General features: G+C 36.4%; 1 protein-coding gene across 1 annotated transcript in view; it reads right to left on the bottom strand.

Annotated features, from left to right (window-relative positions):
* Tpr (translocated promoter region, nuclear basket protein) overlaps positions 1-17621 on the bottom strand; it is a 66755-nt gene that overhangs the window by 41599 nt on the left and 7535 nt on the right. Inside the window, exons 5-15 of the mRNA XM_021659470.2 lie at positions 15001-15097; positions 13048-13151; positions 12695-12859; positions 10067-10159; positions 9297-9377; positions 9134-9221; positions 7787-7927; positions 7374-7465; positions 5739-5936; positions 1296-1403; positions 222-448 (exon numbers count right to left, since the gene is read on the bottom strand). Of these exons, the coding sequence (XP_021515145.1) occupies positions 222-448; positions 1296-1403; positions 5739-5936; positions 7374-7465; positions 7787-7927; positions 9134-9221; positions 9297-9377; positions 10067-10159; positions 12695-12859; positions 13048-13151; positions 15001-15097 (1394 nt within the window). The remainder of the gene's footprint in view (positions 1-221; positions 449-1295; positions 1404-5738; positions 5937-7373; positions 7466-7786; positions 7928-9133; positions 9222-9296; positions 9378-10066; positions 10160-12694; positions 12860-13047; positions 13152-15000; positions 15098-17621) is intronic.

Raw genomic sequence — 17621 nt, 5'->3', positions numbered from 1 at the left:
AGACTTTCATAAATGAAGTCTGATATGTACATACTGCTAACATACGCTTTTACCTATTTTAGCACTAGTCACATTAAACTGAAGTTTATCTCCTTATTAAAAAAAATTCCATAGTACTGTTTTTCAATATTGTTTTCCTAAGTAGCTATATCTCCTGTATCCAGGATCATTAAGGATACACTCAGTCCAGTAACTAACATAGTGATATGGTAACTGCTTACTTGGAGGAAGTCGACTCTTGTTCTTCTCTTTCCCTGGTTTCCCCAAGTTCTCGAAGAGCAAATAGCAGACGCTGGTTCTGCTGCTGAAGCTCTTCGATATTCCTGTAAGATACTAGATGCTGCGATATTACTTCAGAGGAACTACTTATGTCAGCAGAGCTGACCTCCTCATCGCGAATTACATGGTTACCCCTTGCTTCTTCAAGCTCCATTAAGAGCACTCGAATCTAGAAACAAAAAGTAATGTTATAAAATAGCATTATTAGCTTTGGTTCAGGGAGCATCTGGAAGAAATGAGAAATTTCAAATGACAGTATCCTTGAAGAAAAGAACAACTAATACTAATATATTATCTTAAAAAAAAAACCCAAAACATCAAAATCTCTCAATTTTAATGTTAAAAAAATCTAAGAACATTTTTAATAAAATTTAATATAAAGAAAACTTACTAAAAGGTAGAAAATTACAATTCCAGAAACATGGCTGTTTTTTCTAACACAAAACTATCAGGAACTATTGTGTGTTTGTTTTATAGGGTAGGGTACAAAAAGAGTAGACACAGTGGTCTGTACCTGAAATCCCAGCATCCAGGAAGATGAGGAATGAGGCTCAAAGCTTAAGGGTGATGTATGAACAAGTCCATTTTTCAAAAAAACAGTAGTAATGACTAATGCACAGTAAAATCTAATTTTAGCAAAAGTATACACTTACATGTTCAGATATGCAGTTATTGATACATGGATGACAGGAAATATATACATACCAGTTTGCTAACACTGGCTACACTCTGGGACAGAACAGGCTAGGAAGATGAGAGATGGAAAAGAACAAAGAAAAGGCCCTCCAATTTTAATTGTTTGTGTACTCATTACAAATGTCAACTACAATGTAAACATTAATTAAAGATCTCTGAGAAGATAGTGACAAGACTGTAACCTCTAAGAGCATTCCTACTAATGGACAGGCACCATACACCTCTCCCAGGTACTTCCTTACGTACTTGGGTTCACACTCAAGCATTACTGAGCAGTAAGTATTACAAAGAAACCCAGAGAACACACAAAATATTCTAACCTGTTGTGAAAGATCTTTTATTTGTACTTCCATTCTCTGATTGTCCCTTTCAAGTACTGACGAATGCTTGTTGGCTTTATCAGTGTCCTCCTGTAATCGTTGAATCTCCTTTAATATATAAATGCAAGTGAAAATTCAGTGTCACCTTCAAGATTACATACATATTTACATGTGTGTATATATGAATATATGTATATATTATATATAATGTATATATATGGCTACCAAGCATTTTCTACCCTTACCAAGTTGTCAAGTACAACTTTGCAAATCAAATTCACAGTGTATTACCAAATGACTCCCAAATCTTCATGACCAGAAAGATCAATAGTAGTAATCATGGTTAGATTGATAAGCTTGAATGTCAAATTCAATATGCTGGGTAAGACACAGACTTGACTAAAGTTATGCAGTAGTTAATTGGCAAAAAAGCAGCAAGTAAAACAGTGGCCATTAAGAAGGTGAAGAAAGGCTCTGCAATTCCCTACCATAGCAGAGGTTTAGAGGCAGTTTTGAGAACCCTCCCATTAGCACAAAACTAGGTGCATTTAAAAAAAATAATCTATGTTCTATCTCCAATTTATGCATATCTAGGTTCATAAAGTTACTTTCACAAAATTTTAAATATATTCTGATAGTTTATGTATCTTTAAGAAACTACACATAAGTGCAAGAGGAAAAAATGTAACAAAAAGCAAAGAAACATTCATGAAAGACATAAACCTAGTAAGGACAAAACAAGATGAATCAAGATGGAAGGTGGAAGGGGGAGTCCAAGGTGGCAGCAAATAGCGTGCACCTTATCTGAGGGGCACTGGATCTGAAACTCCAAAATTGGTGAGTGGAGAGGCAGCTGAAGCTAGAACAGCGACAATGAGACTTCCTGGGTGAGAGGGGACAACCGTGAGCTGGGCCAGTTTGGTTCCAGGTCACCCATGGATGTCTTCGGGGCCTGAGAGTGGCGAATATTTTATCCCTGTGCACTTCTCCTTGCCCCAAGCACGGGCCTCCCTGCTCATCAGAGGCAGCAGTGGTTGTCACAAGCACAGCCTCCCTGCTCAGTGATTGAGATGGCAGAGACGGTTGCCCCAAGCACAGGTCTCCCTGCCCTGTGGACAAACAGTGGATACCACTGAGCTGACGGATCACCTACAATCTCATTTGCCCTGTGGGACCAAATCTGAGAGTAGAGAACAGGGAGAACCCCTGTGCTTTCTGATTAGGCTGCAAGTGAGCGCGCCTTCAAGTGAGTGCATGCAGAGTCCCAGATCCAGGGTCCCTCTATGCTAGCAGCCAGACATGGATTCCTCCCACCCATACCCTCACAGTGGGCAACACAGGAGTTTGTGACAGCAGTCTCAACACTGAAGCCCCTGTTCTGTGGGTCTCCCAGTGGAGTCCAGGCAAACGATTCCTGAAGCCCAGATGGTACAACCCAGACAGATCTGAATACCTGGAGGACAGCCATGACAGGCCTTTGGGCCACTGAGATATTCAGGGCACCTGTGCATGTACATTGTACCCCCTAACGGCACCAGCACCCCCACCTGTGCTTAAGCTCCATATAGCAGCCATCTACAGCTCTAGCACCCTGTCCTTCAAGGCACACTTCCATGCACACCCCCGCACATGCTCACATGTGCCTGAAACCTTGCTCCCTTAGCTACAGCCGAAAAACCAACATCCACTCTCGAACCGGAGGTCCTCTCTCATCTTCCTGAAGAATACTCCAGATACCAGAGACATACAAACCCAGTCTGAAGTACAGACTCCAGAAACAAACAGAGAAGGTTACGGATAAGCAGATGGCTAGAGGTTGGCATAAGAACACATCCAACAAAAATTAGGACATTATGGCTTTACCAGAAACCCCCAAAATCAATGGATATTTTAATTATCTGGAAACACAGGAAAATGATCTCAAATCTATGTTTATCCAGTTATTAGAGGCACATAAAAAGGAAATGAACAAAACTCTCAAAGAAATACAGGCAAATACAGCCAAACAAACAGAAGCACAAGGAGAGGCCTATAGAGAGGAAATGAAGAGAAAAAACAAGAGGACATCATGGTAAGACAGGAATCCACATTCAAACAGATGAAGGAAATGGTGCAAGACATAAAAACAGACTTAGAATCAAGAAAGAAAACACAAGAGAAAACCCTGGAGTTGGAGAACATGGAGAAAACTAATATCTAATATCTAATCAGGAACCAGAAAGGTAAGCATTACCAACAGAATACAAGAGGTGGAGGAGAGAGGCGCTGATAATACAGTTACAGAAATTGATACTTCTCTAAAAGCGAAAGTAAAATCGGAAAAGTTGCAAACACAAAACAACCAAGAAATCAAGGACACCATGAAAAGATGAAATCAGGAACAGATGAAAAGAAGATTCCAGGCTCCAAGGTCCAGAAAATATATAAAAAACAAAAACAAAAACAAAACATAGAAGAAAATTTTCCCAACTTAAGAGAGATGTCCATAAACATACAAGAGACCTACAGAACACCAAATAGACCAGACTAGAAAAGAAACTCCTCTCGTCACATAATAGTCAAAACAACAAATCTACAGAACAAAGAAAAAAATATTAAAAGAAGCAAGGGAAAAAGGCCAAGTAACATATAAAGATAGACCTATCAGAATCACACCAGACTTCTCAACAGAAAATATGAAAGCCAGAAGGGCCTGGATAGATGTCATGCAGACTCTAAGAGACCACAGATACCAACCCAGACTACTAGATGGAGCAAAGCTTTCAATCAACATAGATGGAGAAAACAAAATATTCCATGACAAAACTAAATTTATACAATATCTACACAGTAACCCAGCCCTACAGATGATACTAGAAGGAAAACTCCAATCCAAAGAAAACAACTAGACCCAATAAAACACAGGATATAGATAAGCACACAACAACAACAACAAAAAAAATCAAAATACAAGGAATGAAACACAGTAACACCACCAACACCACAACAAAAGAAATTAACATTCATTGGTCACTATTCTCTATCAACATCAATGGACTCAACTCGCCAATAAAAAGACACAGATTAACAGAATGGTTGCAGAAACAGGATCCAATATTCTGCTGCATCCAAGAAATACACCTCTGTAACAAAGATAAACAGTACCTCAGAGTAAAGGGTTGGAAAAAGGTTTTTCAAGCAAAGAGACCCAGAAAACAAGCTAGAATAGCTATCATAATATCTAATAAAATAGACTTTCAACCAAAATTAATCAAAAAAGATGATGAGGGGCACTTCATTCTCATCAAAGGAAAAATCCACCGGGAGGACATCACAATCCTGAACATGTATGCCCCAAATACAAGAGCACCTGCATTTATAAATGAAACATTATTCATGATTATCCTGAGTGAAAAGACACAGAAGCAGAAAAGACACGAAATGACCTATAAGCCCTTCTATTATTACTATATAATAGTGAATGAACAAATTGTCTTCTAAGGTGAAAGCTATTTTAATTAATAAGTCTAATTGCCATTTAACTACCCATAGCCACTTCATATAACAAGAAACTCCAGTAGTATCTATTAGGTAGTATCTAATAGGTAGTTATCTATTAACAGAGAAACTTAAAGATTTAATTGTTCCCAAAAGACCTCTCTGAAAATAGCACGACGAAGTTAACTTGTCAGACTGCCAATAGTCCCTTAGGGAAAAAAAGGGTAAAGTTAATCTTATGCAAAAGACTTTATTAGCTATGTCTGCAATTCAGTGGTTTCTAAATTATAACAGAAAAGATGTAATTCTGAATTAAGGATACAATTTACTAACATTCTCCAAGAAGAAAATCAGTTAAGAATAGCAGATAAAAATTTATGTGCATATCCTGAATAAATTTCTTTGATAAATCTTACAGACTTCTCTGTGTAGTAAGCTACACCCTAAATATTTAAATATTTAGAATACAAATTCTCTTTAATCATTAAGTAAAACATTACCACTAGTAGCAAAGGATATTCGTGAACTTCTTGAAACTTTTAACACAACAAAGGAGCTGCTGTACAATAATTCATAGTAAGACAGATTAAATTTAAAGTGATATAAAAAATCTCTCACCTAATGCCAAACAGTACGATTATTTCTAGACAAGCTAATCAAAGAAAAATGGTTATGCTAAATTAGCAAATGTTCTAATGCACTATTAAAACTTTGAAGAATGGTCTTAGAAAATTTACCTCTCAATTTCCTTAAAGTATGTAAAAAGCTCTCACAATCTAGCTGAGCGAAAGCGAAAATTTGTCACAGTAAGGGTGTAGTGTAAAGCCTCAAGCTTTTCTAGGGCAAAGAACTAGATTTTCATAAAAAAAAAAAAAAAAAAAAAAACTAACAACAACAAAACTACCCAGTAAAAAAATGTTTCATTTGTAGTTGTGCCCATTGCTCAAATTCAGAAATGGTACCAACCTTCATAGCTTGTTCAAGCTTTGCAGACAGACTCGCCACAGCTTTCTGAGCACGCTCATATTCTTCACGCTGGCGTTTTAAAATTGGTGCTTTGGCTTCTACTTCTTTCACTATCTCATCCAGATATTTATTAATTCTTTTATTTTCTAGTTTCTCCAAAAGTAACTGATCCTGAGTTTCCACATAAGCATTATATAACTGGAAGCAGAAAACGTGGTCATTTCACTAAGTAGAAGTATAATAACAGTAGTATGTGGTCTATGGGGCTCATAATAAACATCCCTTACCACTTACATAAAAACAAATATTATTATATGCCACGTATAAGTAAGAACCAAAAAAACAATTAAAAAATCATTTTTTTGTGTAAACTTCGTTTTAATTGTGTATGTGTGTGTATGGTGTGGTGTGGCGGTGGCACATGAATGTGAGTGAAGGTGCATAAGCAGGCCCAAAGATGATAGATCCTTTGGAGCTGGAAAAGGTTGTTGTAAATGCCCTGATGTAAACGCTGGAAAAAGAACTCTGCAAGAGCACAGGCACATTTAACCAATGAGGCAGCGATCTCCCCTTTTATTTTTAAAACATTTATTACTGCATGTGTGTATAGCCGATGTATCCATGAGTGCAGGCACATGCTGTAGTGTGTATGTGGAGGTGAGGTGACATGGCAGCTTTTGTGAGGTGGTTCTCTCAACACAGGTTTTGAGAACAGAACTGAGTTTGTGAGAATGCCAACTCAAGTGCTTTTGCTCTTGCAACCACCTCATTGGCCAAAGAAAACCTCTTAAAATTCACCTACTGGTTATCAGGTAATTTAAGAATAAATTGGGTGAAGGAGAGAGTTATAGGGATATAAGTTATAGAGATAGCTGAGCACTTCTGCAATAATAAAACATCTAGAAGATTTTAAATTTAGAATATGGCTGTTCTGGCAAGAAATCATATCCAAAGACCTTCTAGGTCTATATGATCCAGCTGGAATACAAACAATCCAGGAGACAGAGGCAAGCAGGTCTCTCAGTTCAATGACAGCCTGGTTTAGAGGTAAGGAAAAGCTTAGTTCTGGGCATGGTGGTTGATGCCTTTAATCCCAGCACTCAGGACTCAGAAGCATGTAGATTATCAATTCTGTCAGGCAATTCGGTTGAGTCAGTGAGTTGAGAGGCAGAACAATACAGTGGAGCTGAGCTTGTGGCAGTTCAGTTCATGGAATTCAGAGGCAGTTTTATAGAAAAGTTTTACAGAGACAGGTTGAACAGAGAGCATAGACACAGGTAAAGACAGAGCTAGAGAATGAGAAGGAGCCAGAATATTAGAACAGACTGCTAGAGTTAGCTTGAGGGAAAGCAGAATAATTCAGTCAGCACTGGAGAGAAGCCAGAGAGTCAGCCAGGAAAGGAGTTGGAGACAGAACAGCTGAATTGAATCAACTAGCCAGAGTTCAGAAAGAACAAGATGAGTGAGTTTATTTGGCAGTAAGGTTCAGAGGCTGAAAACATGCTAGGCCTAGATTAGATTGTATGGAGGCTAGAAGCTTCTAGCTTAGCAGACTGAGGCAGGGAGCTTCGGAGATGACAATAAAATCAGGGGAATAAAAGATACTACAGAAGCACAATCTAGTATCATTCTTACCTCAGTTAATTTCATGCCAGGCTTTACGATTTTGGCTACGGCTGCTGCAGTGGGAGACATGGCTGCAAGTTCTTCTTCAGACAAGATAGCTCCTGTGCAAAAACATTTTTTTTGTCTTTTTGCAAAATCACAAAACTAAAAGCCACTAATCAATGTTTAAAGTGAAGAATAAGTATCATGAAATGTATTTTACTTATATTTCAAATACAACAAAAATATGAAGACCACAAAACAATGAATTTTTTAGGTATTAATAATCATCTGTGATCAAATAGTACTTATATGTGATGATGCTATGAAGACTTATAGTATGTTATTTTTCAAATAATTAAGAGAAAGGTTATTTTTACTTAAGCTACCACACAGATAAGTTCAAGTAGCTCCCGTTATTAACAATTATCTGTTAGCCACACCTTTACGTTTTGTAGCGGAAAGCAGGTCATTTGCATTCTCTAATTCCTTTTCCAATTTTCCTATTTTCTCAAGCATTTCTTTTTCCATTTGTTCTTTAGATTCTTCAACTTGTAGAAGATGATCCTGTATTGTTTTGTTGGCTAAACACATTTTTAAAGACAGAATATTGAAAACCATCATTAAAATATTATAGTTTATTATCTAAAACAGTAAGAAACTTTCCTTATGGAGACAACAGTAAATTATAAAAAGGCTGCAGTTATCGTTACTATCCACTCAAAGTCCTGGCTCTACTTATCAGCCTTAAAATGTTTCAATCTGATGAGTCTAGTCTCTTTTTAATACTTCTTGCCAACAAAAACACAACAGAATATGAAGACGAATGGCAGAAAAGGGGGCACTAAGCACGCCTTTAGTTTAAGACATAAGAAATGAACACAAAAGATAAACATGAAGATCATAAACACCGTTGTCCTTCCACGTCCATGGATTCCATGTTATAGATTCAACTGTGGCTTGAAAATAATCAGAAAATAAAATTGTGTCTGTACTAAATATGCAGACTATTTTGTCACCATCTGTTAAACAATAAAGCAGGCACTACTTACATTGCATTAAATACTAAGAATAACCTAAAGCTTATTTAAGGGAGACAGGCAGGTATAGGTTACAGTAAGTCCTATACCACTTTAAGTAAGGGAAATGAATATCTTTAAGTATCCTTGATGGCTCCTGACACCAATCCTTGAGATACAAGTTTATTTACATATGGTTAAAGTGATCTTTTGCTTGAGTTTTCTTCAGTTTTTGGCACAATTTAACTGTGAAACTTTGTCTACAGTTCTTGTTACTTTGAAATTTCAGCAAAGAATCTCTGTGAATCTAAAAGCCTAAAACCTACATAAAAGCCTAAAGCCTATCTAAAATTCCAAGTATGAACTTTGAACAATTAGATAATCACTTGGAATAGCTAAAAGTTGTCATTTAATATAATAAACTACAGTATCTCTAAGATTACACAAGGATTTATATTTTTCATAGCATACCCACTGAGGTATGAATGACTATATACACATGCACAGAGACAGCAGAAGAGAGTATCCAAATTGTTCTCTAAGATGGAAGAGAAAAAAAAAAAAAAACCAAAACACCGCTTCAACATCTACATTTCCAAATATGGTACTTGCTTTAAAATATAATTCCAATTTTCTTGGCGTAGGCTCTTTCTTTTATACCAAATTTTGTTCCTGATAAAGCCAAAACTTATTTTAAATCAGCTACACAAATACAAAAAAATGTAACTTCTACCTCCAAACAAAACCATCTTACCATACTCCAAATCTTACCTTCTCCAGCTTCTTTTAGAAGTTTGTGCAGTTCATCCACTGCCCGAGTTAGCTCATTGCTCTTTGCCTCCGAGTCATCAGCAGCACTCTAAAAGTTAATCATAAAGTCACCACCAGGCAAGAATCCAACATTAGGTACTAATGTGTGTGGTGAGGTATTTACCTTGTACAGATTAGAGAGTTTTATGTGAGCATTTAATTCATTGTGAAATTTCTCTTCCATACTGGCCTGTTGTTCTTTGGCCTAAAAATGAAAAATAAGTAAATAAATAAATCACTTTCAGGATGAAATAGTATTTTTAAAGCAAAATAATAAAATTATAATAAACTCACACTAGTTTTTTACCTAGTATTTAGTCTGTGCCATGTAACTACTATTTATGATTCTACTCAGCCTAGAAAACATTTGGAGCCATTCTGGTTGTTCAAGGGGTGAAGAAAATGAAAATATGGTATCAGACCAGACAGGTGTGACAGTCTAGGCTCAAAATCCTATCACCAAGGAAGTGAGGATTATGAATCTGAGGCTAGTTTGAGCTATTGAAGTAGGTCCAGACCATCCTGGAAAACATAGTAAAACTTACCTAACATCACCAAAATTTTGACAATATTTTGTTAAATAACCAACCATTATACACGATTTAGCATTTCTATAAATGAAACTTATTTTAGGATTTGGCATGTGGCTCTGTGGGAGGAATCCTGACTGGTGTGAATATCCCCAGCATTGTATCAAAGCAGGTGTGACGGGAACACACCTCTAATCCCAGAACTGCGGAGGTGGAAGAGGAGGTTTAAGGCTATCACTGGCTGCATTGTAAGCCTTAAGGCCAGTGTGGGGCTCATGAGAGCCATTCTCAAACCAAACTAAACCAAACCACAACTAGAACAAAAATCAAAACAACAAAAAATATTTTAAGTGGTCATATATACCTCTTTCAATTTTGTCAACAAATCCTCTACATGTTTTTGAAGATGTTCATTTGATGTTTTTAAGCCATTCATCTGTTCTTCCAGTCTCGAAACCTAGAAATAAACGGGGATCAATAACAGATCAACTTGATCAAGTTTATACTATCAAAAATAAAATATACCCTTTCCAAAAAAAGAAAACTTATAAGTAGGCTTGATTAAGAAAATGTGGCCATGATTAAGAAAATAAGACCCTTTTCCTCTGTTATGTGCCTACAATGTGGTGAAATCCCTTTTTCACATACTCCAGCTGCCACTGTATCCCTCAAGCCCACTGTGGCAGCCAAGTCTGGACTGTACCTCAAAGCCCAGTGGAATCCGAAGTCTCTAAAAGAGACTCTGATCCGTAAAAGAGCAGTGAGGGGTGAGGAAAAGGTGCCTGACTACATCACTGTGCCCTTTGCTATCTTACAACTGGAGGACAGTGTTCTGGCTTCACACAGGAAATACCACTGAGAGCACTTAGTCCCCAGAAGCAGAAGAAAAAGATCACCTCTAGTTCAGACAGCGGGTATAACCCAGAACAAGGTTCACTTCTGAAGAAATCCACTGAAAAGATTTTCATAAAAGTACAAGTTTCAGATAATTTTAAGATCAGACTATAGATCTGGCAAAAGAAGCCAAACATGACCTCATAACAGCAGCCAGTCCTTTTCTGGTATAGAACCTGAACAGTCTCTTGAAAACTGTCTCTGAGTAAGGCTCCTGCTACAAGTCCACATCAAGTTCCTTATCACATACACTGTGGAAAATTTTCAGGGCTTCTCTTAAAAGGGCTGTTCCAGACTTATGGGACTGTATACCTACTATATACCCTCAAAGTAAACCTCACCAGGAGTGATCCTCCCTGGAAGTATATAACATTCGGAGCCCCAAAGATTATGCAACCAGAATTGGATGCCACAAAACCTTCTTCCTCTTTTTCATAGGCCATATCTCTGTTCATACATGACAAGATTTTATAATCAACACCATCTTTAGCAAGCTGAATACTGGATATGTTCTGTTAAATACAAATCCTTATGTGGTTTAGTTCACCACACGAAAAACATCAAATATTCTAGCTGATTGCCGAACTATTCAAATTATACACATAAAGCTTTAGACAGGCTTTAGGCTTTAATATAGGTTTCAGGCTTTTAGATTCACACATACATTCCTTGTTAAAATTTCACACTAGCAAAAACTATAGACAAAAATTTCACAATTAAGTTATGCTATAAAATTGAAATCTCAAGTGCAAGATAATTCTAACCATATGCAGATAAACTTATAATTCTAATTCTATTGTCAAGAGCATATATAACCACACAATCATTTAATATTAGAGCACAGGGTTGATGCTAATTTGGTTTCCATATTGGAAATCCCCTTATTCATTAAGATTCAACTGGAAATTAATTACCTGCCTGGTTTGGGCCCTCAATATGTATTTTCATCTAAGAAGGAATTAATAATAATAAACCATATTCAGGAAACTCAATGTCGCAGTGATTGGAAATAAGGATAATGTCATTGAGAAATTTTAATGGTACCACAGTTGCTCTCGTCACAAATTGAACATTATTATAGGAGTTTTCCAGCAGGGGCATAAGCTTTTAAATGTTACTCTGTAGAAGAACACCTCACTTATTTATAACCTAATTATAAACAAGGTTACAATCAGAAACCTGTCGAACATTAACTACCATAACTGACTTTACTGAAAAGATTTGTCCTGACCCAAAGACATTTTTCAAACTCTTAGTGAAAGTTGTTTTCAATAAGATGGTAACTAAACTCGGTGATCTATACAGTGAGGAGCTGAGCACGCTAAACACCAGCTCCTGCTACACTAGGGTAAACACAGGTGACGGTGTAGAAACATAGGCCTAATGTAAGAAACCAACAAACAGGTTAAAACATGAAGACTCTTCTTACAGGCAAATGTTTACTTGATGTTCCTTTCTTTGTTTGACTTTAAATGGTGTTGTCATGAAACATATTTTAATCTTGGAATTACCTTCACGACAGTACTCATAGAAATCTCTGTGTATTGCACTCTGTTAATACTTGCATGCAACCATTCAGTGCACCAAATGTCTCACTTCAGGAAGAATAACAAGAAGAAAAGAGACCGTTCAACTGAACTTACATCACTATGTTAACAGAGAATGGGGCAAAGGCTCTGGGTTTAGTCAGTCTCTCCAAATTAACAAAACTGACCAAAAAGGACACTTGTTAAATTAAACAGTTCATTAGCATGATGCTGCCTTTGTAATTTACTTCCATTGTTACACATACAAACTAACAGTGTACTGTAAGTCAAAACTTAAAACAGAGGAAACCCAATGGAATAATGTGTTAGAATATAATTCATAAAAAGTTAGGGCTACTTCTTAAGCATATCTTTGGAAACAAAGGTATATTATTAGAGTAAGTGGTATAAAATGTCATTAAAATCTTCTAATTTCTTTATTTCCTGAGCTTAAAGTTGAATTCTACTGTTCAGACCTAGCACAAGTTTTATAGCTAAAAAGGTACAACACTGTCACTTAATGAATTTACAAATGCTATGCCCAACACAAAGAAGATAATTTTATGACTTACCTCTTCTTTTTTGTTTTCAAGATTACACTTAAGTTCCAGAATCTCATTTCCTTTTTCTCTTCCCAGAGCCAATAGTTCATCAGTTTTGGTTTTCAACTCTGTGTTAAGCCATGAATTCTGGTTGTTTAAGAGTTCTTTCTCTTGTTCTAAGCGTTTTTCCCGATACTTTAAAAATAAATAAATAAATAAATAAATAAATAAATAAATAAAGTAACATTTAGCTATTTAAAAAAGCTTTCATTTGTAGCTCAGGGACATATGAATTTTATTTCAGAGTAGAAATATAGATTAAGGCAACACAAAACACAGTAACAAATAGATCCTTAGGCATCTGAGTCTGCATTATTACTTGCCTTCACAGCAACATCAGAAGCTTGAAGTTCATCCAGCTTTAACTGAAGTTCACCCTTTGTTGTATTGCTTTCTTTAAGTTTTTCATTTAGACGTTTAACATCCTCTAGAAAGGAAGACGAGAGTAAGCATTTGAAAATAATGACTAGTTAACACTAGATATATCAAAATATACCACTAGACATACAAACCTTTAACAGAAAGTGGTTCTCAATTTCTCCACTTTAGCTTGTTTTGTCAGTTAATAACAAACTAAATTTCTATTTAAAGTCTTATTATCTATTTCTGTATATGTGTCTGTGTGTATGTGTAAGAGAGAGAATCCCTTGGAAATGGACTTACAGGCAGTTGATGTGGGATCCTGGCAACCAAATTCCAGTGCATTGAACAGCAGCAAATGTTCTTAATTACTGAGCCATTGCTCTACCACATAATTTCAACTAACATGCAGAATCAAAATTTGTACATCCACACAAGCAAATATATTTCATGGCTTACTTAACCGTATAAATACTCAACATTAACCTTAACATTCCAGCTATAGTTCTAAAGAGCTATTAAGGTTTTAGAAATAACCAAAGTTAAAAGCTAATGAGAAAAAAAAATCTTCTATTAAAAATGCACACAGTATTTTTTTAATTCTTCAATAACCATGTTTTATGGAAAAAAAATCATTAATCTTAATTACTACCAGGTAGCTAATCAGCACAATCAGCAAATACTCAGAAGTCACTCTTTTCTGAGACTGAAAAACCAAGTACCAAGCTGAGTATTAGTATACAACATAAATATGTAAAGTTTTCCTTGGTTATAAAAAGTAAATTTTTAAAAAGTCCCAAACATTATTAACTACTTAACTCATTTTTGACAAATATATCGAACATAGACTGTTTGATATCTCCTAAATTCATTTTTTTTTTACTTTCAAAATTCTTAAGACTGTTTCCTACATGTCTAATGAACTTTAATAGTTTGTCTACCATTTCTTCCTTATCTCTTTTCTTTTTTTGCTGATAGAGTTCTTCACAGCAAGTTCATGTCTTTCCTATGACCTTCCCCAACTCTTTCCTGGCTCTTTTTCATTGTCCACTGGGTTTAATTATAGTTGCTTGCACTCACGAACTCACTGAAGATGTGGTTACCTGAACCACACTTTCAAGAGATTGGGGCCTGTTAATCTCATCATGGAAGGGTGTGAGGCCCCTGAGGCTCTCTGAAATTCTGATAGTTAGTGGTTGCTGAGGGAGGGTGTTTTATTCAGTGTGCAGTCAGGTAAGCTGCCCATTCTCTAGTCTATTTTAAAACACTGACTTTCCTTTTAGGTTCTAAGATTGTTGTTAACAGATAGTAAGGTTATCTATATATGATGAACAGAAAAAAGTTCAGCCCTTACAACTATACAATTAAACTGCTTTCAACTTGGTATTATAAATAGCATTGTAGGAACCCGACTTGGTAGCATATACCTGTAATTCTAGCACTTGGGAGAATAAAGGCAAAGTTGCTTAGTGTGAGTTTGAGGAAGGCTTCAGAAACTTAGTAAGACTAAATAAATACTATTGTAGTACTAGGTTGTACATGTAAAACTTAGCTCAAATTACAATGACTGAGTTTTCATAGGTAAACTTCATAGGTACTCAAAACTTATTATTAATTAATTTTTAAGACAGGGTCTCTCTACGTATCCCTGGCTACCCTGAAACTCACAATATAATTAGCAGACCTTGAACTGAGATCTGCCTGTTTCTAAATCCTGAGTGCTGCTGAGATTTAAAAGCAGGTGACATGATGCCTGCCTGGCCAGCCTCTTGATAATGGCTTAAAGATAAGAAACAATAAGGTTATTATTACACTGAACTCCTCCACACTGAAGAAATGTAACAAGAGAAATAACTCCTAGCATCACCAGTAAAAAAAAAAAAAATGCAGTTAAAGGCACAGATATTTCTTCATACCTGTTAAATATTCAACTTCTTGGGATAATCTCTCATTGGTTCTGATTAAGTCTCTTTTCTCAGCTTCTAACTCTTCCTTTGCTCTTGTAAACTGGCTCTGTCAAATCAAAAAACAGCAAGTTCAAGAACAGAAGTCAAATACAGATACTTGAGTCATCATTTCAGTTAACATTAGCACTTAATTAAAAGTGCTTTCTTTCCCTTACAACTTATGTATCAACAAGTTAACAAATACTCATGTCCAGAACACCTCCACTTACATTTCTGACATTTAAAGTCATTTTTCCTAAGCTTATGAATGTGTGTCACTCATTACATAGAAATGTCCTAATTACCTACAGAGCCTTTTTATTTACGTATTTAATACTTCTAATTTGTTTGTCTTCAAAACAAATTGTGGGAACTATCACTGCATTTGTGCTTTAGTTCAAATTATTTCTTTAGCGGTAACACTTACATGGCTATTAGAGTTATATGAAACAATACCAAATACTTAACCAAGGACTGAGTCATGAAAGAGTGGGACAGGTGAAATATATGCCAACAAATGGAGATGAGACATAATTATCTTACTATTGTTTTAACCTACATTTTTCTGTTACTATGTACTCTCATTCATTAGAAGTATGTAACATACTTCCTTTATATGTATTTCTCTTTAACAATTTCCTTACCATCTGAAAGAAGTCATATATAAAAAACAGACTTAATGGTGTATTTGTGTATTTTTATATGGAGAATTTTAAACTTCAAATGGAAAACTACATTTTCTGTTACAAGCTGAGAAACACTTCTATTCCTATTCATCACTTATACTATTTCCTTTGCCTCTATCTTTAATATGTTTAAAGATTTATTTAGAAAGAGTGAGACCCTGACTCAAAAAAAATTACACCCCCTCCCAAAATAAAAAAACAAGGGCCAGAGCTAGAGCTCAGGGAATAACCTGTTGTTAATCCTTGATTGCTCTTCACTTATTGAGGCAATGTTTCAATTGAACATGGAGTTCACCAACATAGCTAGTCTACATTGTCTTTATAATATTTCAGGGACCACATAGTCCTTCCTGCCCTGAAATTACAAAAAGGCAGCCATACCCACTTAGGACATATGTGGGTTCTGGGGATTCAAACTCTGGGGGTCCTCAAGCTTGATGCATGTTTCATGTGATTTAAGTGCTCAGCTACCTCTACAGTCCCACTCTGAAGTCCTTAAAATGCTTCCACGCTTAGAAATCTCTTTTAAAAAAATTGTTTGAAAATTAGGGAATACTGCTACCTCAAGATCCAGCTAGTCCATTCCTATGCATGTATCCAAAATTTGCTCAAGTATACAACAAGGACATTTACTCAACCATGTTTGTAGCAGCTTTATTTGGAATAGCCAGAATCTGGAAACATTCCAGATGTCCTCAACGGAGGAACAGATAAAGAATTTGTGGTACATTTACACAAGGAATACAGCAATTAAAAACAAGGAAATCATGAAATTTTCGGAAAATGGATGGAACTAGAAAAGATCATCCTGAGTGAGGTATCCCAAAAGCAGAAAGACATGGTATATACTCACTTAAAAGTGGATATCAGACAAACAATGTAGAAAAAAAACATAGTAAAATCTGTACACATAAAGAAGCTAAGCAAGAAGGAGGACCTTGGGTAAGATGCTCAATCCTCATTCTGAAAGGCAAACAAGACAGACTTAAGAGGGAGAAAACAGGGAACAGGACAGAAGCCTACCACAGAGGGCCTCTGAAAGACTCTACCCAGCAGGGTATTAAAGCAGATGCTAAGATTCATAGCCAAACTTTAGGCAGAGTGCAGGGAATCTTATGGAAGAAGGAAGAGACAGAAAGACCCGGAGAGGATAGGAGCCCCACAAGGAGAACAACAGAACCAAGAAATCTGGGCCCAAGGGTCTTTTCAGAGACTGATACTCCAACCAAGGACCATGTATGGAGATAACCTAGAACCCTGCATAGATGTAGCCCATGGCTGCTCAGTGTTCAAGTGGGTTCCCTTATAAGGGGAGAAGGGATTGTCTCTGACATGAACTCAGTGGCCTGCTCTCTGATCGCCTACCCCCGAAGGGGGAGCAGCCTTACAAGGCCACAGAGGAAGACAATGCAGCCAGTCCCGATGAGATCTGATAGGCTAGGGTCAGGTGGAAGGGGAGGAGGACCTCTCCTATCATGGACTTGGAGAGGGGAATGGGAAAAGAGGGAGGTGGGATGACATCAGGAGGGGATGAGGGAGAGGACTACAGCTTAGATATAGTGAATAAATTGTAATAAATAAAAAATAAAATTGTTTATATACAAATTATTATATACATATAAAATCATATAAAATGTTTTACCCAGAGTAGCTAAAAAATTCTATTTCACACTCCTTTAACACGTTTAACTACAATCCTCTTACATATTCAAACACCAGATTTTTAAATTCTACATATTTGTTCTTTCAACATGCATCTCCTGCACCTCACCAAGCAGCTTTATCTTTATCTCCACATATCTAATTTCTTTGATGGTTCTACATAAGCCACATCATTTCTCTGTAAATGGCTTATTTCACATGCTCTCCACTTATGCCCATTTTGTGGGACATGACGGGGTTTTT

Source organism: Meriones unguiculatus, chromosome 11, assembly GCF_030254825.1.
Source record: "Meriones unguiculatus strain TT.TT164.6M chromosome 11, Bangor_MerUng_6.1, whole genome shotgun sequence".
Taxonomy (NCBI): domain Eukaryota; kingdom Metazoa; phylum Chordata; class Mammalia; order Rodentia; family Muridae; genus Meriones; species Meriones unguiculatus.
Note: the sequence above shows the minus strand (reverse complement) of the source record. Positions and strands in the feature narration are given on the sequence as shown.